This window comes from Cherax quadricarinatus, chromosome 39 (assembly GCF_038502225.1).
Source record: "Cherax quadricarinatus isolate ZL_2023a chromosome 39, ASM3850222v1, whole genome shotgun sequence".
In the NCBI taxonomy this organism is placed as follows: Eukaryota; Metazoa; Arthropoda; class Malacostraca; order Decapoda; family Parastacidae; genus Cherax; species Cherax quadricarinatus.
Window position 1 is genome coordinate 28,055,660 of NC_091330.1, and position 26,482 is coordinate 28,082,141.

The 26,482-nt window shown below is 45.5% G+C and overlaps 1 protein-coding gene across 6 annotated transcripts in view; it reads right to left on the reverse strand.

The window, feature by feature from the left end:
- Positions 1-26,482, reverse strand: part of LOC128694822 (breast cancer anti-estrogen resistance protein 3 homolog) — a 680,692-nt gene that overhangs the window by 317,180 nt on the left and 337,030 nt on the right. Inside the window, exon 1 of one of the 6 annotated variants that reach the window (XM_070092542.1) lies at positions 17,707-17,979. The exons of the other annotated variants lie outside the window; for them this stretch is intronic. Within the exon in view, the coding sequence (XP_069948643.1) occupies positions 17,707-17,926 (220 nt within the window). The 5' untranslated portion in view covers positions 17,927-17,979. Of the gene's footprint in view, positions 1-17,706; positions 17,980-26,482 lie in introns of those variants that run through there. 6 annotated transcript variants of the gene reach the window in all.

The window sequence follows — 26,482 nt, forward strand, 5'->3', positions numbered from 1 at the left end:
TTCCACCACCCAGACTGCATGCTCCACCACCCACACTGCATGCTCCACCACCCACACTGCATGCTCCACCACCCACACTGCATGCTCCACCAACCACACTGCATGCTCCACCACCCACACTGCATGCTCCACCACCCACACTGCATGTTCCACCACCCACACTGCATGCTCCACCACCCACACTGCATGCTCCACCACCCACACTGCATGCTCCACCACCCACACTGCATGCTCCACCACCCAGACTGCATGTTCCACCACCCACACTGCATGTTCCACCACCCACACTGCATGCTCCACCACCCACACTGCATGCTCCACCACTCACACTGCATGCTCCACCACCCAGACTGCATGCTCCACCACCCAGACTGCATGCCCCACCACCCACACTGCATGCTCCACCACCCACACTGCATGCTCCACCAACCACACTGCATGCTCCACCACCCACACTGCATGCTCCACCACCCACACTGCATGCTCCACCACCCAGACTGCATGTTCCACCACCCACACTGCATGCTCCACCACCCAGACTGCATGCTCCACCACCCACACAGCATGCTCCACCACCCACACTGTATGCTCCACCACCCACACTGCATGCTCCACCACCCACACTGCATGCTCCACCACCCACACTGCATGCTCCACCACCCACACTGCATGCTCCACCACCCACACTGCATGCCCCACCACCCAGACTGCATGCTCCACCACCCAGACTGCATGCTCCGCCACCCAGACTATATACTCCACCACCCAGACTGTATGCTGAACCACCCACACACCCACACTGCATGATCCACCACCCACACTGTATGCTCCACCACCCAGACTGCATGCTCCACCACCCACACAGCATGCTCCACCACCCGCACTGTATGCTCCACCACCCACACTGCATGCTCTACCACCCACACTGCATGCTCCACCACCCACACTGCATGCTCCACCACCCACACAGCATGCTCCACCACCTACACTGTATGCTCCACCACCCACACTGCATGCTCCACCACCCACACTGCATGCTCCACCACCCACACTGCATGCTCTACCACTCACACTGCATGCTCCACCACCCACACTATGTTCCACTACCCACACTGCATGCTCCACCACCCACACTGCATGCTCCACCACCCACACTGCATGCTCCACCACCCACACTGCATGCTCAACCACCCACACTGCATGCTCCACCACCCACACTGTATGCTCCAACACCCACATTGCATGCTCCACCACCCAAACTGTATGCTCCACCACCCACACTGCATGCTCCACCACCCACACTGCATGCTTCATCACCCACACTGCATGATCCACCACCCACACTGCATGCTCCACCACCCACAATGTATGCTCCATCACCCACACTGTATGCTCCACCACCCACAATGTATGCTCCACCACCCACACTGCATGCTCCACCACCCACACTGTATGCTCTACCACCCACACTGTATGTTCCACCACCCACAATGTATGCTCCACCACCCACACAGCATGCTCCACCACCCACACTGTATGCTCCACCACCCACACTATGTTCCACCACCCACACTGTATGCTCCACCACCCACACTGCATGCTCCACCACCCACACTGTATGCTCCACCACCCACACTGTATGTTCCACCACCCACAATGTATGCCCCACCCCCACACTGTATGCCCCACCACCCACACTGTATGCTCCACCACCCACACTGCATGCTCCACCACCCACACTGCATGCTTCATCACCCACACTGCATGATCCACCACCCACACTGCATGCTCCACCACCCACAATGCTCCATCACCCACACTGTATGCTCCACCACCCACAATGCATGCTCCACCACCCACACTGCATGCTCCACCACCCACACTGTATGCTCTACCACCCACACTGTATGTTCCACCACCCACAATGTATGCTCCACCACCCACACTGCATGCTCCACCACCCACACTGTATGCTCCACCACCCACACTATGTTCCACCACCCACACTGTATGCTCCACCACCCACACTGCATGCTCCACCACCCACACTGTATGCTCCACCACCCACACTGTATGTTCCACCACCCACAATGTATGCCCCACCCCCACACTGTATGCCCCACCACCCTCACTGTATGCTCCACCACCCACACTAAGCTCCACTACTCTCACTGTATGCTCCAACACCCTCACTGTATGCTCCACCATCCACACTGCTCCACCACCCACACTATATGCCCCACTACCCAGACTGTATGCTCCACCACCCTCACTGTATGCTCCACCACCTTCACTGTATGCTCCACCACCCCTCACTGAATGCTCCACCACCAACACTGTATGCTCCACCACCCACACTGTATGCTCCACCACCCACACTGTAAGCTCCACCACCCTCACTGTATGCTCCACTACCCACACTATGCTCCACTACCCTCACTGTATGCTCCACCACCCACACTATATGCCCCACCACCCACACTGTATACTCCACCACCCTCACTGTATGCTCCACCACCCCTCACTGTATGCTCCACCACCCTCGCTATATGCTCCACCACCCTCGCTGTATGCTCCACCACCCACACTTAAGCTCCACCACCCTCACTGTATGCTCCACCACCCACACTGTATGCTCCACTACCCACGCTATGCTCCACTACCCTCACTGTATGCTCCACCACCCACACTGTATGCTCCACTACCCTCACTGTATGCCCCACCACCCACACTGTATGCTCCACCACCCCTCACTGTATGCTTCACCACCCCTCACTGTATGCGCCACCACCCTCACTGTATGCTCCACTACCCACGCTGTATGCTCCACCACCCACACTTAAGCTCCACCACCCTCACTGTATGCTCCACTACCTCCACTGTATGCTCCACCACCCACACTGTATGCTCCACAACCCTACACTATGCTCCACCATCCTCACTGTATGCTCCACCACCTTACATTATGCTCCACCACCCTCACAGTATACTCTATCACACAACACTATCCTCCGCTGCCCTACACTATGCTCCAGCAACCTACACTATGCTCCAGCAACCTTCACTATGCTCCACCACCCTACTCTATGCTCCACCACCCTATACTATGCCCCACCACCCTACACTATGCTCCACCACCCTCACAATATGCTCCACCTTCACTGTATGCTCCACCACCCTCACTGTATGCTCTACCCTACACTATGCTCCACCACCCTCACTGTATGTTCCACCCTACACTATACCCTGTCCACCCTACAACGACTCCCAAAATCCCATCTACTCCCCAAGTCCCCATCTACTCCACGGATCTATCTCCACCTACTTCCAAACTCCCTCACTACCCATTTCACAGGTCCACCAACTAACAGATGCCTATCCACCCACTCTTTACCTTGTACCTGTGCTTGACCTGTAACCGGTGTCGAGGGTTCTTACCCCCTGGACAGAGTCCAGGCTTCCCTAATGACTGTGACAGGTTGTTTGTGCTACCGGCTGGCGAGTACACAACCATAATAGCCCGGCTGATCGAGCTCTTGTAGCAGGAAGCTGTCCAGATTATCGAAAACTTCTGTTTTTATTCCAGCAATATTTTTTATTTCTGCTGGTAGTATGCTGGAGTCTTGTTCTCTAATTGTTCTCAGTGAACCCATGAGAACAGTGTAACGTTCAGCGAGAACAGTTTCATGTACTCCACTATGGAACAATGAGGAAAGAAACTCGAACCATTCAATGGAGCGGAAATTCAAGGTGAGAAACTTGGGAGTGATAATGTCAGAAGATAATGTCATGGTTCATAATAATGTTATTACAACCGCAAGGAAAGTGACAGACTGGATAACTAGAACATTCAAAACAAGACCTGCCGAGTAAATGTTGATATTGTTTGTCGTGTATTCTTCCTAGGCTGGAATGTGGCTTTATACTAAGGGCCTTTCTTACGGGACAGATCTTGGGTCGATTCAGGTCACCACCCCAGCGGCCCTGTCCTAGCCAGGCCTCCCAGCTGCTGGCCTCAACGACCAGGCTGCTGGTGCCGATCACATGCAGTTCAATGCATCACAACCCAGTTGATCAGGAGGTGTCTTGCGGATCTTCTCACGTTCTGTCTTGAAGACAGTAAGAGGTTTGCTGGTAAATCCCTTATGCACGAAGGGATGACACTGAAAAGTAGAGGACCAGTTGTTTGTGCTTGGTTTAGAAGTGACTAAACAGCTGTTTAGACATTCTGAAATAAAATTTTCTATATTCTGTATGACTGGCACGACCATACAAACTGAACTGTCGTAGATACTCGTAGACTAACACTACTCCAGCAGTAGCAACGTCTTGTAGTCTGCTGAGCTTAACACAGTTCATAATGATGGACAGTGGAACGTTCAGTTGAACATTTATGCCGTTCTACTTAAAAGTTATTCGTTATTCCTTTCTAACAACTTTTTTTGAACTCCTGCTGAGAAAAGTATTAGACATTTTCTTTATATATATATATATATATATATATATATATATATATATATATATATATATATATATATATATATATATATATATATATATATATATATATATATATATAGTGGGACCCATAGCCTCGGAGAAGTGGATAAAAAGGCTTCAAGGAAGAATATTTGGATTTCTTCCTGAAGCCATATATATATATATATATATATATATATATATATATATATATATATATATATATATATATATATATATATATATATATATATATTGCTAATTTAAGCAAGGCATTGATTTACCATTCTCTCTCAGACCTGTATGAAAGGGAAATCCATAAATAATTAACTTCAATCCCTTTGTAAATAGTTTCTGTCCCCATATAAACATTACATTAAGACATCAGGTTACTTGCAGCAAGTAATGAGGACAGGCCGTCAGAGGCACTTACGATGACTCTACACTGGTTAATGTTTACTGGGTTATTTACTGATGTACTAAATAGTTATGGTTTATATTACGTTTGTAATATATTTGTATGCTATTGATATTTTTATGGCCCCTTCACTATGTGTTCCTTCACCATATGTTCGCTTTGTGCTTCCTGTGTGCTCCCACACTGTGTGCTTCCTATGTACTCCCATACTGTATGCTTCCTCACTATGTGCTCCCACATTGTGTGCACCTACAGAGTATGCTCCTCCTGTGTGTTCTGCCTCATGGTGGGCTTCCTATGTGTTCACTTCGTGCTCCGTCGTCACTATGTGATCAAGCTTGATCTCGTGAGAGCCAGCATTACCACTATATCCCAAAAGGTTGTAGTCTTTGGTCCAGTAATATCTTCGTGGTACCACAACTACCATACCACTGTGTCCAAGACACCTACCAATATCACCACAACAACCTGCGGTACCACTACTACCACAACCACCTGCGGCTACCACAACCAAGTTACCCAAACACATTGCATTGAGCACAACCACAATGAAGGAAAAAATGGACTCAATCCAAACCAGATTCAGTACTCGACGCAAATCAAAAGTTTTGCGTTACAGAACGGCGGCAGCAGCGGCGGAAACAGCGGCAGCTATGGTGGCAGAGTCATCAGCAGCGATGACATAAGCCATGTTAAGTAGGCGTCAGTTCAGTCCAAAACGTCTCCTAACTCGTTACGAGTCACAGTTGATAACCTACAGCACAGTGTGTCTTGCTGGGTATATATGTGTCCCGTAGCTTGATCGCTAGCGCACTCACTCACCTCACACACTGAGGTCCGGAGTTCAAATCTCCGGAACGGCTAGAAAATATTAGGGACGTGTTTCCATAAGACACCTGCTGTCCCTGTTCACCCATCGGTACAAAATGGGTACCTGGGTGTTAGTCGATTGGTGTAGGTCGAATCCTGGGACAAAACTGATCTAATTTGCCCAAATTACTCTGCATAACAAGCGGCTTTCTATATATGTCATTGATGTCAGCTAAACCTTGTACATGTGCTTGTAGAAATAAAGATATATTATTATATACCTTATACCTCTACCTTTGATGAGTTACGAGAGTCTTTGTACTCCTGGAGCCCGGCCATGGGCCAGGTTCCTTATCAGGCGGGTGGAAACAAGTATTTAAGATTGCTGACTTGACAGGCAACCATAACTTGTATCCAAGTGATGGACCGTCGGGGGAACTGGTTAATGACACTCAATATCTTTAGTTTAAACTGTGTCTATTATCTTTAGGAAAACTGCTTAAACGTGTTTATTATCTTCAGAATTAGTTGTAAGACACATGTGCAGCAGTTAGGTATCTTTATTCCGAAATGTTTCGCCTACACAGTAGGCTTCTTCAGTCGAGTACAGAGGATTTTACTCGACTAAAGAAGCCTACTGTGTAGGCGAAACGTTTCGGAATAAAGATACCTAACTTGCACATCTTCGGAATTATTTGTTGCAGTTTTCTTCATAAGTTATCAGTTATTTTATTTTTCGTTGTAAAAACAAAATAATGGCCAAGTATTGTAATTTTGTCCCTTCACCACGAGGCCTGGTCATGGACCGAGTGCGGGGGCGCTGACCCCCGGAACACCCTCCAGGTATACCAGTCCCTCATGTTCACTACAAGAGATTCTGAGGATACCTTCGTCAAACCTGACATACCGTTGTTTCTCTTCTGAGAATGAGTAATGCTAGTTTAGTGCTTCACATAAACACATACAATTTTAAGTGGGGTCAGAAGCAGCTTCATTCCACCCAAACGAAACTAGGAGACGTGTACATCTGTAAGCGAATAAACCAGGAGACGTGTACATCTGTGAGCGTATAAACTTGGTTGGTACCAATGGTAACATTTTTCAAATCATTTTTGCTTTCTCGTTTATAATATTGTTCAGTGTTGACGGCCGCGTTCAGGGCAGGAGAGATATCGGAGTTGGAACTGATACAGAGATCATTTACGCCCCGCACAGCCACTAATTACTGGGAACGCCTCAAACTCCTCACTCGCTGGAGCGGCGGAGAAAATTCTTGAAGGTCTTGTCCCAAATCTGCACACTGCCATAACATACTGAAGCGAAAGTTATGGGAGGAAGTGTACAACAAACCTCGTGAAAAGCAGAGGTACTGTTGGCACAATAAGAGAACTTTGTATCAACATGTGTGGCCCCAGAATATTTAGCATTTTACGGTAAGATATCAGAAACACTGCTGGAACAAGCGTAGAAGTCTTCGAGGGGAAACTGAACAAGTATCTGATCAACCAGGCTGTGAGGAATATGTAGGCCCGCCTGGTGGATTAGGCAAGCACCAGACGAGCCTGACCTAAAGCCGGGATCTGGGAGTAGAAAAACGCGAAATTCATGAAAGTTATAGAGGTATATACCTCATCAAACTTGACAGTGTGCTTAGAAGCAAGTTGAGGGAGCCGCAGCCACCGTAACCCTACTACTGTTTCTGTCCCAGGACAATGACTGCCATGAACTACATATTCGTCATACAAGGTAAATATCATACAATGTGATCATACATGGTAAACATCGTACAAGGTAAACATCATACAAGGTGATCATACAAGGTAAATATCATACAATGTGATCATACAAAGTAAACATCATACAAGGTGATCATTCCAGATAAACATCATACAAGATGATCATACAAGGTAAACATCAAACAAGGTGATCATACTAGGTGACCATCATACAGAGTTTCAAGACTACTTATGACTAAGAAATTGAGGCAGTAATCAATGAAGCCGGTCCACAGCAGATAAGAAATGGGGCCAGGAGCTGGGAATTATCCTTCAGGCCAACTTATCTTTATCGTGTTATTCGATGTGTAACGGCATACTTAAAAAAATTATAGGTTCACTGTCCTCTGAATTTCGCGTATCTCCATTTAGCTTCTCCAATGAGCACGATGTTAGTCATTATGAGAGTCAAGTGTCTTGACTGAGGACAGAATCAGTAATAATCAGAGACCAGCTAAATGTGTCAGCTGTTTTAATTTACTGACCCTCATGCCCAGTGATAAATAACGAAATATGGATATAGAAAGTGGAATGTAAACAGGTCTGGTCACAGACCGGGCCGGGGGGGCGCTGATCCCCGAAATCCACTCCATGTATAAACAGTTGAGTGAGAATAGATTTACTTGATTCGCGACGATGATCAGTTAAAATGAGTGTATTGATCACATCAGTGACGAATAACAGAACTGTTCTAGTGCTTTGTAGATATAATAGAAACTCAGGTGAGCCATAAAGACATGAAGAATCATATCTCCGAGCTAATAGTAACACAGAAGTGGAATAAATCAGACAAGGAAAAGGTGAAATATAACTCCTAACAAACACTCTCACTCTCTCTCTCCCTCTCTCTCTTTCATTCACACACACGAGAGCTGATGAGACTGGACCAACACGACCACAAATAAGAAAGTAAAAGCACATATGGGTACAGTTGGAAGATAAACAGACAGATGAGCTACAGAGATTTCATTGAGCATGATGGTGGTCAGGAAGTGGAATATCCTGGACGGAGAGGCGGTGAAGGCAGTCTTATTCTTATTACTTCTTTATCCATATTCTCTCTCTCTCTATATATATATATAACTTTATAGCACCTTTCTCCTGGCACTTCGGGCACTTTGACACACACTAATTTTACAGGCCAAGAGCCGTTATTCTACCTCAGTTTATTTCGAAGCCCAGCCCTATCTGAAGTATACTACCCCCCATCAGGATGCCACCCAAATCAGTCGACCAACACCTAAGTGCCTACTTACTGCCAGGGGCAGCAGGTGTAAGGAAACGTGCCCAATGTTTCGACTCATGCCAGGGATCAAAGTATGAACACTTAGCATATGAGTTGAGTGCGCTACCAACCGAACCACGGGAAACCTTTGTTGCACAGCTTTAAAAAAAAGAGATCTCTGACACACGCACGAACGCACAAACGCGCTCGCGCGCGCGCTCGAGAGAGAGAGAGAGAGAGAGAATCTCTGAAAGAGGAAGCTGGCCATTCTGGAGTCCTTGGTTTCTGTGATGAGTTTTTCACCTGACTCATTGAGGAATCTTAGAGCACACTTGCCCCATGTTTCCAGGGTTTCCGACCCTACTGGGACGAAGTTATAGCATAGTGCCAGGCCACTGTATCTGTTAACCTTCTGGATATCCCTAAAACTGGCAGCACTACCCCCTCCCCTCCTTCCTCCTTCAGGTTCAGAATATTGTAAGTAGATGTTAGGTAACGCAGAGACACAGGTGCAGTCCCACGCAACCTGCTTATCATCCTTCCAGGGTAGCATGATGACTCCATCTGGACGCTTTTGGCTTTCCGTCAGACCTCAGTACTTGAGGTTCCCGTTCTGCTGGGCAGTAGGCTGTGGCGAGACTTTTCTTTGTCACCGACCACCTCATGTCTAGCATACTTCCCTTCTAATGTATGACAGACGAGACCATGTAGTCCAAATTTATCAGGTGACGCCCTGCCGCAATTATACTTATGTTGGGTGAGTATGGGGGCGGCTAAGCGAAGCGCTACACCAATCCAAATGACCTAAGGGGTCGAGCCAAGTGCCCAAGAAAGAATTAGGGATAGCATAAAGAAAATCTGAATGTGGTGCCTTCACCGCTAGGAGTCTAGCATTGTCCTTTCCTGAGGCATTGTTGAACTTCATGTTGATTTTTTCCACGATCGGTTTGTCCCAGTGGGACTGTTTGTGTTCTCTAGGAGGAGCTGGTCTACTTGAAGAGTCTGCAAGGGTGTCGTGGCTCTTTCGGTGAACTTTGGGTCGTGAGCTCCTGCAGCACCTCTTACGCATTCAGGGACGATCTCTATACACAAGGACAGAAATGTCTTGCACACCCTTATACCTCCGAGTCGTATTGGAAGAGCTGCTTGAACCAGTGACAGATTTAGTGCCTTCCTAAAGACAGATCTCAGAAATGCGTTATGAGGTGGGCCAAAATCACATGGGTTCAAGTCCTTGGCTAGTCGCAGTGTTGTTATTGATTAAATACCACTCGTTCGTGGTTACAATAATATATAAACTGCTCGTGGAGGGTAGTACACCAAACGGGGAGTGGAATGTAATTAGCTCAGAGGCACCAACATCACCGTATGTCCTCGGATCAAGGTAAAACACGTAGCTCTGCTGGATGCTTGATTCTTTAGGATTTGGTGGTCCTGTGGGTTAGAGCGTCATGTTATTTTTGCTCACCATGAGGCGGGCCAAAACGACATGGGTTCGAGTCCTTGGCTAGTCGCAGTGTTGTTACTGATATTATATATATATATATATATATATATATATATATATATATATATATATATATATATATATATATATATATATATATATATATATATATATGTCGTGCCGAATAGGTAAAACTTGCTATTTTGGCTTAAATAGCAACGCTCTTCTTGCCGCATAAGGCAGGTGAAAATTTGTGTATTTAATAATTTCGCAAAAAATCATTCTGAACCCAACGAAAAAAAAAAATTATTATTAAATTCTTGCAAACTTATCTAAAATATATTTAGTTGGACTAAGCTAAATTAAATTGTGCTTATTATAATAAGGTTAGCTAAGTGTTCTAAGACTCTTTTGGTGCAAAATTATTAATTTTTAAATTAACATAAATGAAAAACATATATCTTTAAACGTATAAGAGAAAATTTTAGAAAAGAATTAATTTTAAATGAGTTCTTGCTAACTGACTAGTTTGACCTATTCGGAACGACATGTACATGTACATATATATATATATATATATATGTGCCGAATATGTAAAACTGGTCATTTACCAAGAACTCATTTAAAATTAAGTCCTTTCTGAAATTTTCTCTTATACGTTTAAAGATATATTTTTTTCATTAATGTTAATGTAAAAAATTTTAATTTTGCACCAAAAGAATCTTAGAAAACTTACCTAACCTTATTATAACAAGAGCAATTTATTTTAGCCTAACCCAACTAAATATATTTTAAATACGTTTACAATAATTTAATACTAAACAAACACATTCAAATATCTTTTTTTCGTTAGGTTCAGAATGATTTTGGCGAAATTATTGCATACACAAATTTTCGCTTGTCCTATATGGCAAGATGAGCGTCGTTATTTAAGCCAAGATCGCAAGTTCTGCCTATTCGGCACGATATATATATATATATATATATATATATATATATATATATATATATATATATATATATATATATATATATATATATGTAATATATATATATATATATATATATATATATATATATATATATATATATGTAATATATATATATATATATGTAATATATATATATATATATATATATATATATATATATATATATATATAATATATATATATATATATATATATATATATATAAATAAATATATATATATATATAAATATATATATATATATATATATATATATATATATATATATATATATATATAAATATATATAAATATATATATATATATAAATATATATATATATAAATATATATAAATATATATATATATATATATATATATATATATATATATATATATATATATATATATATATATATATATATATATATATGAACAGTATTTAGATAAAGGTAGGGAAGTTTTTATTGCATTTATGGATTTAGAAAAGGCATATGATAGAGTGGATAGAGGAGCAATGTGGCAGATGTTGCAAGTATATGGAATAGGTGGTAAGTTACTAAATGCTGTAAAGAGCTTTTATGAGGATAATGAGGCTCAGGTTAGGGTGTGTAGAAGAGAGGGAGAATACTTCCCGGTAAAAGTAGGTCTTAGACAGGGATGTGTAATGTCACCATGGTTGTTAAATATATTTATAGATGGGGTTGTAAAAGAAGTAAATGCTAGGGTATTCGGGAGAGGGGTGGGATTAAATTATGGGGAATCAAATTCAAAATGGGAATTGACACAGTTACTTTTTGCTGACGATACTGTGCTTATGGGAGATTCTAAAGAAAAATTACAAAGGCTAGTGGATGAGTTTGAGAATGTGTGTAAAGGTAGAAAGTTGAAAGTGAACATAGAAAAGAGTAAGGTTTTACCTGGAGAGAGTTCCGGGGGTCAACGCCCCCGCGGCCCGGTCTGTGACCAGGTGATGAGGGTATCAAATGATTTAGATAAAGAAAAATTGGATATCAAATTGGGGAGGAGGAGTATGGAAGAAGTGAATGTTTTCAGATACTTGGGAGTTGACGTGTCGGCGGATGGATTTTTGAAGGATGAGGTTAATCATAGAATTGATGAGGGAAAAAAGGTGAGTGGTGCGTTGAGGTATATGTGGAGTCAAAAAAACGTTATCTATGGAGGCAAAGAAGGGAATGTATGAAAGTATAGTAGTACCAACACTCTTATATGGATGTGAAGCTTGGGTGGTAAATGCGAGGAGACGGTTGGAGGCAGTGGAGATGTCCTGTCTAAGGGCAATGTGTGGTGTAAATATTATACAGAAAATTCGGAGTGTGGAAATTAGGAGAAGGTGTGGAGTTAATAAAAGCATTAGTCAGAGGGCAGAAGAGGGGTTGTTGAGGTGGTTTGGTCATTTAGAGAGAATGGATCAAAGTAGAATGACATGGAAAGCATATAAATCTATAGGGGAAGGAAGGAGGGGTAGGGGTCGTCCTCGAAAGGGTTGGAAAGAGGGGGTAAAGGAGGTTTTGTGGGCGAGGGGCTTGGATTTCCAGCAAGCGTGCATGAGCGTGTTAGATAGGAGCGAATGGAGACGAATGATACTTGGGACCTGACTATCTGTTGGAGTGTGAGCAGGGTAATATTTAGTGAAGGGATTCAGGGAAACCGGTTATTTTCATATAGTCGGACTTGAGTCCTGGAAATGGGAAGTACAATGCCTGCACTTTAAAGGAGTGGTTTGGGATATTGGCAGTTTGGAGGGATATGTTGTGTATCTTTATATGTATATGCTTCTAAACTGTTGTATTCTGAGCACCTCTGCAAAAACAGTGATAATGTGCGAGTGTGGTGAAAGTGTTGAATGATGATGAAAGTATTTTCTTTTTGGGGATTTTCTTTCTTTTTTGGGTCACCCTGCCTCGGTGGGAGACGGCCGACTTGTTGAAAAATATATATATATATATATATATATATATATATATATATATATATATATATATATATATATATATATATATATATATATATATATATATTTTTCAACAAGTCGGCCGTCTCCCACCGAGGCAGGGTGACCCAAAAAAGAAAGAAAATCCCCAAAAAGAAAATACTTTCATCATCATTCAACACTTTCACCACACTCGCACATTATCACTGTTTTTGCAGAGGTGCTCAGAATACAACAGTTTAGAAGCATATACATATAAAGATACACAACATATCCCTCCAAACTGCCAATATCCCAAACCATATATATATATATATATATATATATATATATATATATATATATATATATATATATATATATATATATATATATATATATATATATATATATATATGTCGTGCCGAATATGTAAAACTGGTCAATTAGCAAGAACTCATTTAAAATTAATTCCTTTCTAAAATTTTCTCTTATACGTTTAAAGATATATTTTTTTCATTAATGTTCATGTACAATTTTTTTATTTTTCTCCAAAAGAATCTTAGAAAACTTACCTAACCTTATTTTAACAAGAACAATTTATTTTAGCCTAACCCAACTAAATATATTTTAAATTTTTTTACAATAATTTAATACTAAACAAACACAGTGAAAATTACTTTTCTCGTTAGGTTCAGAATGATTTTGGCGAAATTACTGCATACACAAATTTGCGCTTGTCCTATATGGCAAGATGAGCGTTACTATTTAAGCCAAGATCGCAAGTTCTGCCTATTCGGCACGACATATATATATATATATATATATATATATATATATATATATATATATATATATATATATATATATATATATATATATATATATTTATTTATTTTATTATCACACTGGCCGATTCCCACCAAGGCAGGGTGGCCCGAAAAAGAAAAACTTTCACCATCATTCACTCCATCACTGTCTTGCCAGAAGGGTGCTTTACACTACAGTTTTTAAACTGCAACATTAACACCCCTCCTTCAGAGTGCAGGCACCGTACTTCCCATCTCCAGGACTCAAGTCCGGCCTGCCGGTTTCCCTGAATCCCTTCATAAATGTTACTTTGCTCACACTCCAACAGCACGTCAAGTGTTAAAAACCATTTGTCTCCATTCACTCCTATCAAACACGCTCATGCATGCCTGCTGGAAGTCCAAGCCCCTCGCACACAAAACCTCCTTTACCCCCTCCCTCCAACCTTTCCTAGGCCGACCCCTACCCCGCCTTCCTTCCACTACAGACTGATACACTCTTGAAGTCATTCTGTTTCGCTCCATTCTCTCTACATGTCCGAACCACCTCAACAACCCTTCCTCAGCCCTCTGGACAACAGTTTTGGTAATCCCGCACCTCCTCCTAACTTCCAAACTACGAATTCTCTGCATTATATTCACACCACACATTGCCCTCAGACATGACATCTCCACTGCCTCCAGCCTTCTCCTCGCTGCAACATTCATCACCCACGCTTCACACCCATATAAGAGCGTTGGTAAAACTATACTCTCATACATTCCCCTTTTTGCCTCCAAGGACAAAGTTCTTTGTCTCCACAGACTCCTAAGTGCACCACTCACTCTTTTTCCCTCATCAATTCTATGATTCACCTCATCTTTCATAGACCCATCCGCTGACACGTCCACTCCCAAATATCTGAATACGTTCACCTCCTCCATACTCTCTCCCTCCAATCTGATATTCAATCTTTCATCACCTAATCTTTTTGTTATCCTCATAACGTTACTCTTTCCTGTATTCACCTTTAATTTTCTTCTTTTGCACACCCTACCAAATTCATCCACCAATCTCTGCAACTTCTCTTCAGAATCTCCCAAGAGCACAGTGTCATCAGCAAAGAGCAGCTGTGACAACTCCCACTTTGTGTGTGATTCTTTATCTTTTAACTCCACGCCTCTTGCCAAGACCCTCGCATTTACTTCTCTTACATTCCCATCTATAAATATATTAAACAACCACGGTGACATCACACATCCTTGTCTAAGGCCTACTTTTACTGGGAAAAAATTTCCCTCTTTCCTACATACTCTAACTTGAGCCTCACTATCCTCGTAAAAACTCTTCACTGCTTTCAGTAACCTACCTCCTACACCATACACTTGCAACATCTGCCACATTGCCCCCCTATCCACTATATAGTGACTAGAACACGTGAACTAATAGAAAACATTTGAGCAGAGGAGATGCAACAAGATTTTTGAGGTGACAATCTGTAATTAGAGGATTTATAAAAATGAACTTTAATTTCATATGGGGTAACTGGCTAGTTAAATTTGGAACACTGCTTGCGAATATTAATACCAGGAGCCGTGCCTCGACACCCATAACACAAATCAGAGAATACACAGTCTCCAGCACATTCATAACACTACCCAGTGTCTCCAAAACACACTCACTGAGTCTCTTTCATAAGTAACACTTTACCCACCAACATAATAAGACCCTGTTGAGTACCATGGAACCATAGCATGTCTGCTATCACCATACTACTACCATCACCACAAGTTATACCATACTACTACCATCACTACACGTTATACCATACTACTGCCATCACTACACGTTATACCATACTACTACCATTACTACACGTTATACCATACTACTACCATCACTACACATTATACCATACTACTACCATCACTACACGTTATACCATACTACTACCATCACTACACGTTATACCATACTACTACCATCACTACACATTATACCATACTACTACCATCATTATACGTTATACCACACTACTGCCATCACTACACATTATACCATACTACTACCATTACTACACATTATACCACACTACTACCATCACTACACGTTATACCATACTACTACCATCACCACACGTTACACCATACTACCACCACATGCCACACGTCATACCATACTGCCACATATCACACGTCATACCATACTGCCACCACATGCCACACGTCATACCATACTGCCATATGTTACACGTCATACCATACTACCACCACATGCCACACGTCATACCATACTGCCACATATCACACGTCATACCATACTACCACCACATACCACATGTCATACCATACTGCCACATGTCACACGTCATACCATACTACTCTGGTGCTCTGGTGGCCTGGTGGTTAACGCTCTCGCTTCACACGGTGAGGGCCTGGGTTCGATTCCCAGCCAGAGTAGAAACATTGGACGTGTTTCTTTCCACCTGTTGTCTATGTTCCCCATCAGTAAAATGGGTACCTGGGTGTTAGTCGACTGGTGTGGGTCGCATCCTGGGACACTGACCTAAGGAGGCCTGGTCACAGACCGGGCCGAGGGGGCGTTGACCCCCGGAACTCTCTCCAGATAAACTCTCCAGAAACCACCACATGCCATACGTCGTACCATACTACCACCACATGCCACACGTCATACCATACTACCACCACATGCCATAGGTCGTACCATACTACCACTACATGTCACACGTCATACCATACTACCAGCACATGCCACAATGCCTCACCCTGTTGTGCTTTCCTCAGAAGGCAAAATATTGTTACACTGAAAAACAACTTGTGTCTTCTGAAGAGGGTCCTTGATGCTAGCAAAGAACTCTTGATGCAAACAACTGCAGCCAGCCTTCTCTTCCCTGGATATAACTAAATTACAATATATAACCCTGACGGTCTGTGACTCCCACGAGTTAGTCTCTCCCATATAAGGAAAAGTTGCAGAAAAAAACGTATACTGCAACAATATATCGCTCCGTATAGAACTTTATCAAGTCATGACTTGATAAACCTCTATACAAAGCGACACTTTTTCCCAATTAGGACTTGTCCTACAACCTGTGTCTTTTCTCTTGTTAGTGGTAAGCCATTTGGCTGCACATTCTTGTTAGTGGTCAGCCATTTGGCTGCACATTCTTGTTAGTGGTAAGCCATTTGGCTGTACATTCCAGCATACCAGTGCTGGCTGACTCCGCACTCAAAGGAAAAACTCTCAGCGTGACCTAGCGAGATCGTCAGGCTATCAGGGCTTGTTTAGCGTAATTCCCGCAAACAAGGCTTGACAAGGCCATTTAATAAGAGCTCCCAACACTGGTATGTGGTAGCATTCTTGTCTTAACAAGCAGGAGCGGCGCAGCGCAGCCACCGAAGTTGACGCAAATGTTGTGTGTGTGTATGTGTGTGTGTGTGTGTGTGTGTGTGTGTGTGTGTGTGTGTGTGTGTGTGTGTGTGTGTGTGTGTACTCATATGGTCGCAGGGTCGAGTCATAGTTCCTGTGTGCTGGTGCGTGTGTATAACATTGTGTGTGTGTTGCAACCATAAACAGCAATCTCTTAACTCTGTCAACACTTGGATGAGTTCGTATGTATCCACAATAGTTCCTCAACCAAGATCACTGGTAGTGTGTCCATCGCTCTCCAACACTTCATCGTCATTAAACATTTGCAGTAGTAAGAACATAAGAAGAAGCACTGCAGCAAGCCTACTGGCCCATGATAAACAGGTCCAACTCACCTACTTGCCTAAGCTAGTCAGGTGTAAGTCACATTTAAATAAGAATTACAGAGCACTGCAGTAGACATGTAATACCTTGGAGAGCAGGTGGTATGTTAGGGCCCTTGGCTACTGCCTGCTTGACAGTCAGGCTTGGTCCTGCTTGCATGACAGTCAGGCTTGGTCCTGCCTGCATGACAGTCAGGCTTGGTCCTGCCTGCATGACAGTCAGCCTTGGCCCTGCCTGAATGGCAGTCAGCCTTGGCCCTGCCAGCAAGTAGGTGTCAGGAGAGGAGAAGAGAAGGCCGACCTCCATGCAGACACTAGCAGCGGCTGCAACACCCCCCACACACCCCACACTGCAACTGACACACGTCCACTGAGGCAACTCACTCCAAGCCGCCCGCCCCGCCAGGGGCACCGGGGCAGGCCTCAGGGGGTGAGGCATGCCAGAGAGGGGGCAGGAATGGGAGGGAAGGGTAGAGGAGTAAAGTGAATAGAAAAGAGTAGGGGAGTGAAGAGGGGAGGGAGGGTTAAATATGGTTGGGTACAAGGATAGAGGATGAGGGATTAATACCGGATTGGTAAAGGACTGAAGAGGGGAGAGTAAAAGCGGTGGATGAGATAGATTCGAAAAGCATCAGGGAGTAGAGAGGTAAGAGAGAACGTAAAAATATTGGTTAAAACTATGCACCGGTGAGAGAAAAAAAATATAATTGGTTCAGGTAAGAAGCTTGTTAGATATTTTGCACTCTAACAGCATTGTTATTCTTTTCTTTTTGTTCCTGTCTCACGAACACGTGAGATTAAAGTTAAATCTTTTACCTTCTGTTTTTTAACATTTCGTATTAATGTAATATTTCCTTTCCATCTATAGACCTGATGTGAGTATCAGGCAGCGGGGGCGATGATCCAGGACACCACTAACAAATAAACGAGTAATGGAATGACGATGATGGTAGAGATGGGGAGAGGGGAGAGGGAAGAGTGAGAGAGCATGAGGAATGCTGGTTAATGCGATGAACAAGTGAGAATGATGGATGTAGATACATGGTTCAGAGGACCGACAGAATGATTTATTAGACAGTTGTGTAACACTAGCATGAGCACAAGCCCTCAGTAGTCTTGGAGAAAGAGCTTCAGGTGAAATACCGGAGACCTTAAAGAGTACAGACATAGCTCATACGCATAAGGGAGGTAGTAGAGCACTAGCTAAAAATTACAAACCAGTAGCCCTAACTTCTCACATAAAAATCTCCGAAAGAGTGATGAGACGGCAGATTATAAGCTTTATGGACCAGTATAACCCGAACCAGCATGGTTTTAGAGCAGGACGATCATGACTGTCACAGCTGCTGAACCATTATGACAGAATTACGGAGGCACTGGAAGACGACCAAAATGCAGATGTGATTTACAAAGATTTTGCAAAGGCGTTTGACAAATGTGATCATGGAGTGATAGCGCACGAAATGAAGGCCATGGGCATTACGGGGAAGGTAGGCAGATGGATTTTCGGGTTCCTAACACACAGAACACAAAAAGAAGTAGTAGTGAACAGGGCAAGATCCAGCATCAGCGAGGTCAAAAGCTCAGTGTCCCAAGGCACTGTCCTGGCACCTCTGCTGTTTCTCATCCTCATAGCAGACATAGATCAAAACACCCATCACATTTCTGTATCATCATTTGCAGATGACACTAAAATAAGCATGAAACTCACTACGGTAGTTGACACTGAAAAAGTACAGGAAGACATAAACAGGGTTTTCCAGTGGGCAGTGGAGAACAACATGGCGTTCAATGGTGATAAGTTCCAGCTGCTTAGGTATGGAAAGAATGAAGAACTCAAAAGGAACACTATATACAAAACTCAGGGTCATTAAATAGATCGTAAGGAACACGTAAAAGACCTGGGAATAATCATGTCAGCGGACCTTTCTTTTAAAGACCATAACAAGACAAAGATCACGACAGCCAGGAAGATGACGGGGTGGGTATTGAGAACTTTCAAAACAAGGGAAACAATGCCGATGGTGACACTCTTCAAATCGCTAGTGCTCCCTCACTTAGAATATTGCTCAGTGCTGACGGCCCCGTTCAGGGCAGGAGAAATATCGGAGTTGGAACAAATACAGAGATCGTTTACGGCTCACATTGAGCCAGTAGCACCTAAACTACTGGGAACGCCTGCAAGTCTTGAACATGTACTCATTGGAGCGGAGGAGAGAAAGGTACATGATAATATATACCTGGAAGGTACTCGAGGGCTTGGTCCCAAATCTGCACACTGCCATAACAACATACTGGAGTGACAGATATGGGAGGAAGTGTAAAATAAACCCAGTGAGGAGCAGGGGTGCGGTGGGGACAATAAGGGAACACTGTATCAACATCCGTGGCCCCAGACTATTCAACATCTTACCAAAAGATATCAGAAACACGGATGGAACAAGTGTTGAAGCCTTCAAGAGGAAACTGGACAAGTATCTTCACCAGGTCCCAGATCAATCAGACTGTGATGGATATGTGGGGCAGCGGGCCTCCAGCGGCAACAGCCTGATTGACCAGGCAAGCACCAGACGAGCCTGGCCAATGGCCGGGCTCCGAGAGTAGTGAAACTCGAAATTCTTCAAAGGTATATCAAAGGTTGGGTATATTGTGGAAACGTTCCGCCACACAGTGGCTTCCTCAGTCCAATACAAAGAAGAATGGTTGAAGATCACAGGAGTTAGAGGTCATCAGTCCCTCAGCCTGGAGTCGATGTGATCAGTCTTGATGTATGATGGTTGAATATAAATGGTACAAAATACCTACACAATGGAAAATAAACACATAAGCAGTAAATTATGATCCTTTGTCAATAAAGGATCACATTATACCGCTTATGTGTTTATTTTTCCATGTATGAGTGTTAAAGCGATGAATAAGTGAGAGACGTGTGTATTGGGTTTCTCTTGTAATGAATATAGTTGAGTACATCAGCAGTGTGCTGCTACTTCCCCTTCACTTAACAGTGACAGTAAGAACAACAGTTGTCAGTCCTGTCATAATGCATCACTCAGGTTGTGTTACATGAACGAAGTAATGAAATCTGTCAACCTGAGCTGAGAGACTTCAGTATGACCATGGCCACGAGTCTGTTGATAATTCCTCTAACATATGATGATGAGGAAGTAGAGGAGGGATGGAAAGTGGTTGAAGGAGGACGTAGCCGACAGGTGGATAAAGACACATACATCAATTTGTCTTTCTTAACCTGCCATTCTTGTTATTTTAACGTAGCATCTTTTTTTTCAGTTATTACAGCAACTTTGTTGTGATCACTGAACCTAAAATCTGACAATATTAGTGCTGACTATGGTAATGGTAAACAATACCCACAAATTGATAAGTAAGACATGTGCAACAGTTAGCTATCTTTATTCTGAAACGTTTTGGCTACACAAGAAACTTCTTTAGTCGAGTACAGAGGAATCAGCAGAAGCAGGAGAGATGGACGGATAACATCATCTTCACATCTCTACTGCTTCTGCTGCCTCCTCTGTACTCGGCTGAAGAAGTCTACTGTGCAGGCGCAATATTTCGGAATAAAGATAACTGTTGCACATGTGTGTTATCAATATTAGTCCTAAGTCCCTCACACTGCACCTCGGCTCTCAAGTCCTTCACACTCCACCTCGGCTCTCAAGTCCTTCACACTCCACCTCGGCTCTCAAGTCCTTCACATTCCACCTCAGCTCTCAAGTCCTTCACATTCCACCTCAGCTCTCAAGTCCTTCACACTCCACCTCGGCTCTCAAGTCCTTCACACTCCACCTCAGCTCTCAAGTCCTTCACACTCCAACTCAGCTCTCAAGTCCTTCACACTCCACCTCGGCTCTCAAGTCCTTCACACTGCACCTCGGCTCTCAAGTCCTTGACACTGCACCTCGGCTCTCAAGTCCTTCACACTGCACCTCGGCTCTCAAGTCCTTCACACTCCACCTCGGCTCTCAAGTCCTTCACACTCCACCTCGGCTCTCAAATCCTTCACACTCCACCTCGGCTCTCAAGGCCTTCACACGCCACCTCGGCTCTCAAATCCTTTACACTCCACCTCGGCTCTCTCATATCCTTCACACTCCACCTCGGCTCTCAAATCCTTCACACTCCACCTCGGCTCTCAAATCCTTTACACTCCACCTCGGCTCTCTCATATCCTTCACACTCCACCTCGGCTCTCAAATCCTTCACACTCCACCTCGGCTCTCAAATCCTTCACACTCCACCTCGGCTCTCAAATCCTTCACACTCCACCTCGGCTCTCAGATCCTTCACACTCCACCTCGGCTCTCAAGTCCTTCACACTCCACCTAGGCTCTCAAGTCCTTCACACTCCACCTCGGCTCTCAAATCCTTTACACTCCACCTCGGCTCTCAAGATCTTCACACGCCACCTCGGCTCTCAAATGATTCACACTCCACCTCAGCTCTCTCAAATCCTTCACACTCAACCTCGGCTCTCAAATCCTTCACACTCCACCTCGGCTCTCAAATCCTTTACACTCCACCTCGGTTCTCGAGGCCTTCACACGCCACCTCGGCTCTCAAATCCTTCACACTCCACCTCGGCTCTCTCAAATCCTTCACACTCCACCTCGGCTCTCAAATCCTTCACACTCCACCTCGGTTCTCAAGTCCTTCACACTCCACCTCGGCTCTCAAGTCCTTTACACTCCATCTCGGCTCTCAAGGCCTTCACACGCCACCTCGGCTCTCAAATCCTTCACACTCCACCTCGGCTCTCTCAAATCCTTCACACTCCACCTCGGCTCTCAAATCCTTCACACTCCACCTCGGCTCTCAAATCCTTCACACTCCACCTCGGCTCTCAAGTCCTTCACACTCCACCTCGGCTCTCAAGTCCTTCACACTCCACCTCGGCTCTCAAGTCCTTCACACTCCACCTCGGCTCTCAAGTCCTTCACACTCCACCTCGGCTCTCAAGTCCTTCACACTCCACCTCGGCTCTCAAGTCCTTCACACTGCACCTCGGCTCTCAAGTCCTTGACACTGCACCTCGGCTCTCAAGTCCTTCACACTGCACCTCGGCTCTCAAGTCCTTCACACTCCACCTCGGCTCTCAAGTCCTTCACACTCCACCTCGGCTCTCAAATCCTTCACACTCCACCTCGGCTCTCAAGGCCTTCACACGCCACCTCGGCTCTCAAATCCTTTACACTCCACCTCGGCTCTCTCATATCCTTCACACTCCACCTCGGCTCTCAAATCCTTCACACTCCACCTCGGCTCTCAAATCTTTTACACTCCACCTCGGCTCTCTCATATCCTTCACACTCCACCTCGGCTCTCAAATCCTTCACACTCCACCTCGGCTCTCAAATCCTTCACACTCCACCTCGGCTCTCAAATCCTTCACACTCCACCTCGGCTCTCAGATCCTTCACACTCCACCTCGGCTCTCAAGTCCTTCACACTCCACCTAGGCTCTCAAGTCCTTCACACTCCACCTAGGCTCTCAAGTCCTTCACACTCCACCTCGGCTCTCAAATCCTTTACACTCCACCTCGGCTCTCAAGACCTTCACACGCCACCTCGGCTCTCAAATGATTCACACTCCACCTCAGCTCTCTCAAATCCTTCACACTCAACCTCGGCTCTCAAATCCTTCACACTCCACCTCGGCTCTCAAATCCTTCACACTCCACCTCGGCTCTCAAATCCTTTACACTCCACCTCGGTTCTCGAGGCCTTCACACGCCACCTCGGCTCTCAAATCCTTCACACTCCACCTCGGCTCTCTCAAATCCTTCACACTCCACCTCGGCTCTCAAATCCTTCACACTCCACCTCGGCTCTCAAATCCTTCACACTCCATCTCGGCTCTCAGATCCTTCACACTCCACCTCGGCTCTCAAGTCCTTCACACTCCACCTCGGCTCTCAAGTCCTTCACACTCCACCTCGGTTCTCAAGTCCTTCACACTCCACCTCGGCTCTCAAGTCCTTCACACTCCACCTCGGCTCTCAAGTCCTTCACACTCCACCTCGGCTCTCAAGTCCTTCACACTCCACCTCGGCTCTCAAGTCCTTCACACTCCACCTCGGCTCTCAAGTCCTTCACACTCCACCTCGGTTCTCAAGTCCTTCACACTCCACCTCGGCTCTCAAGTCCTTCACACTCCTCCTCGACTCTCAAGTCCTTCACACTCCACCTCGGCTCTCAAGTCCTTTACACTCCATCTCGGCTCTCAAGGCCTTCACACGCCACCTCGGCTCTCAAATCCTTCACACTCCACCTCGGCTCTCTCAAATCCTTCACACTCCACCTCGGCTCTCAAATCCTTCACACTCCACCTCGGCTCTCAAATCCTTCACACTCCACCTCGGCTCTCAAGTCCTTCACACTCCACCTCGGCTCTCAAGTCCTTCACACTCCACCTCGGCTCTCAAGTCCTTCACACTCCACCTCGGCTCTCAAGTCCTTCACACTCCACCTCGGCTCTCAAGTCCTTGACACTGCACCTCGGCTCTCAAGTCCTTGACACTGCACCTCGGCTCTCAAGTCCTTCACACTGCACCTCGGCTCTCAAGTCCTTCACACTCCACCTCGGCTCTCAAGTCCGTCACACTCCACCTCGGCTCTCAAATCCTTCACACTCCACCTCGGCTCTCAAGGCCTTCACACGCCACCTCGGCTCTCAAATCCTTTACACTCCACCTCGGCTCTCTCATATCCTTCACACTCCACCTCGGCTCTCAAATCCTTCACACTCCACCTCGGCTCTCAAATCCTTTACACTCCACCTCGGCTCTCTCATATCCTTCACACTCCACCTCGGCTCTCAAATCCTTCACACTCCACCTCGGCTCTCAACTCCTTCACACTCCACCTCGGCTCTCAAATCCTTCACACTCCACCTCGGCTCTCAGATCCTTCACACTCCACCTCGGCTCTCAAGTCCTTCACACTCCACCTAGGCTCTCAAGTCCTTCACACTCCACCTAGGCTCTCAAGTCCTTCACACTCCACCTCGGCTCTCAAATCCTTTACACTCCACCTCGGCTCTCAAGACCTTCACACGCCACCTCGGCTCTCAAATGATTCACACTCCACCTCAGCTCTCTCAAATCCTTCACACTCCACCTCGGCTCTCAAGTCCTTCACACTCCACCTCGGCTCTCAAGTCCTTCACACTCCACCTCGGCTCTCAAGTCCTTCACACTCCACCTCGGCTCTCAAGTCCTTCACACTCCACCTCGGCTCTCAAGTCCTTCACACTCCACCTCGGTTCTCAAGTCCTTCACACTCCACCTCGGCTCTCAAGTCCTTCACACTCCTCCTCGACTCTCAAGTCCTTCACACTCCACCTCGGCTCTCAAGTCCTTTACACTCCATCTCGGCTCTCAAGGCCTTCACACGCCACCTCGGCTCTCAAATCCTTCACACTCCACCTCGGCTCTCTCAAATCCTTCACACTCCACCTCGGCTCTCAAATCCTTCACACTCCACCTCGGCTCTCAAATCCTTCACACTCCACCTCGGCTCTCAAGTCCTTCACACTCCACCTCGGCTCTCAAGTCCTTCACACTCCACCTCGGCTCTCAAGTCCTTCACACTCCACCTCGGCTCTCAAGTCCTTCACACTCCACCTCGGCTCTCAAGTCCTTCACACTGCACCTCGGCTCTCAAGTCCTTGACACTGCACCTCGGCTCTCAAGTCCTTCACACTGCACCTCGGCTCTCAAGTCCTTCACACTCCACCTCGGCTCTCAAGTCCTTCACACTCCACCTCGGCTCTCAAATCCTTCACACTCCACCTCGGCTCTCAAGGCCTTCACACGCCACCTCGGCTCTCAAATCCTTTACACTCCACCTCGGCTCTCTCATATCCTTCACACTCCACCTCGGCTCTCAAATCCTTCACACTCCACCTCGGCTCTCAAATCCTTTACACTCCACCTCGGCTCTCTCATATCCTTCACACTCCACCTCGGCTCTCAAATCCTTCACACTCCACCTCGGCTCTCAACTCCTTCACACTCCACCTCGGCTCTCAAATCCTTCACACTCCACCTCGGCTCTCAGATCCTTCACACTCCACCTCGGCTCTCAAGTCCTTCACACTCCACCTAGGCTCTCAAGTCCTTCACACTCCACCTAGGCTCTCAAGTCCTTCACACTCCACCTCGGCTCTCAAATCCTTTACACTCCACCTCGGCTCTCAAGACCTTCACACGCCACCTCGGCTCTCAAATGATTCACACTCCACCTCAGCTCTCTCAAATCCTTCACACTCAACCTCGGCTCTCAAATCCTTCACACTCCACCTCGGCTCTCAAATCCTTCACACTCCACCTCGGCTCTCAAATCCTTTACACTCCACCTCGGTTCTCGAGGCCTTTACACGCCACCTCGGCTCTCAAATCCTTCACACTCCACCTCGGCTCTCTCAAATCCTTCACACTCCACCTCGGCTCTCAAATCCTTCACACTCCACCTCGGCTCTCAAATCCTTCACACTCCATCTCGGCTCTCAGATCCTTCACACTCCACCTCGGCTCTCAAGTCCTTCACACTCCACCTCGGCTCTCAAGTCCTTCACACTCCACCTCGGCTCTCAAGTCCTTCACACTCCACCTCGGCTCTCAAGTCCTTCACACTCCTCCTCGACTCTCAAGTCCTTCACACTCCACCTCGGCTCTCAAGTCCTTTACACTCCACCTCGGCTCTCAAGGCCTTCACACGCCACCTCGGCTCTCAAATCCTTCACACTCCACCTCGGCTCTCTCAAATCCTTCACACTCCACCTCGGCTCTCAAATCCTTCACACTCCACCTCGGCTCTCAAATCCTTCACACTCCACCTCGGC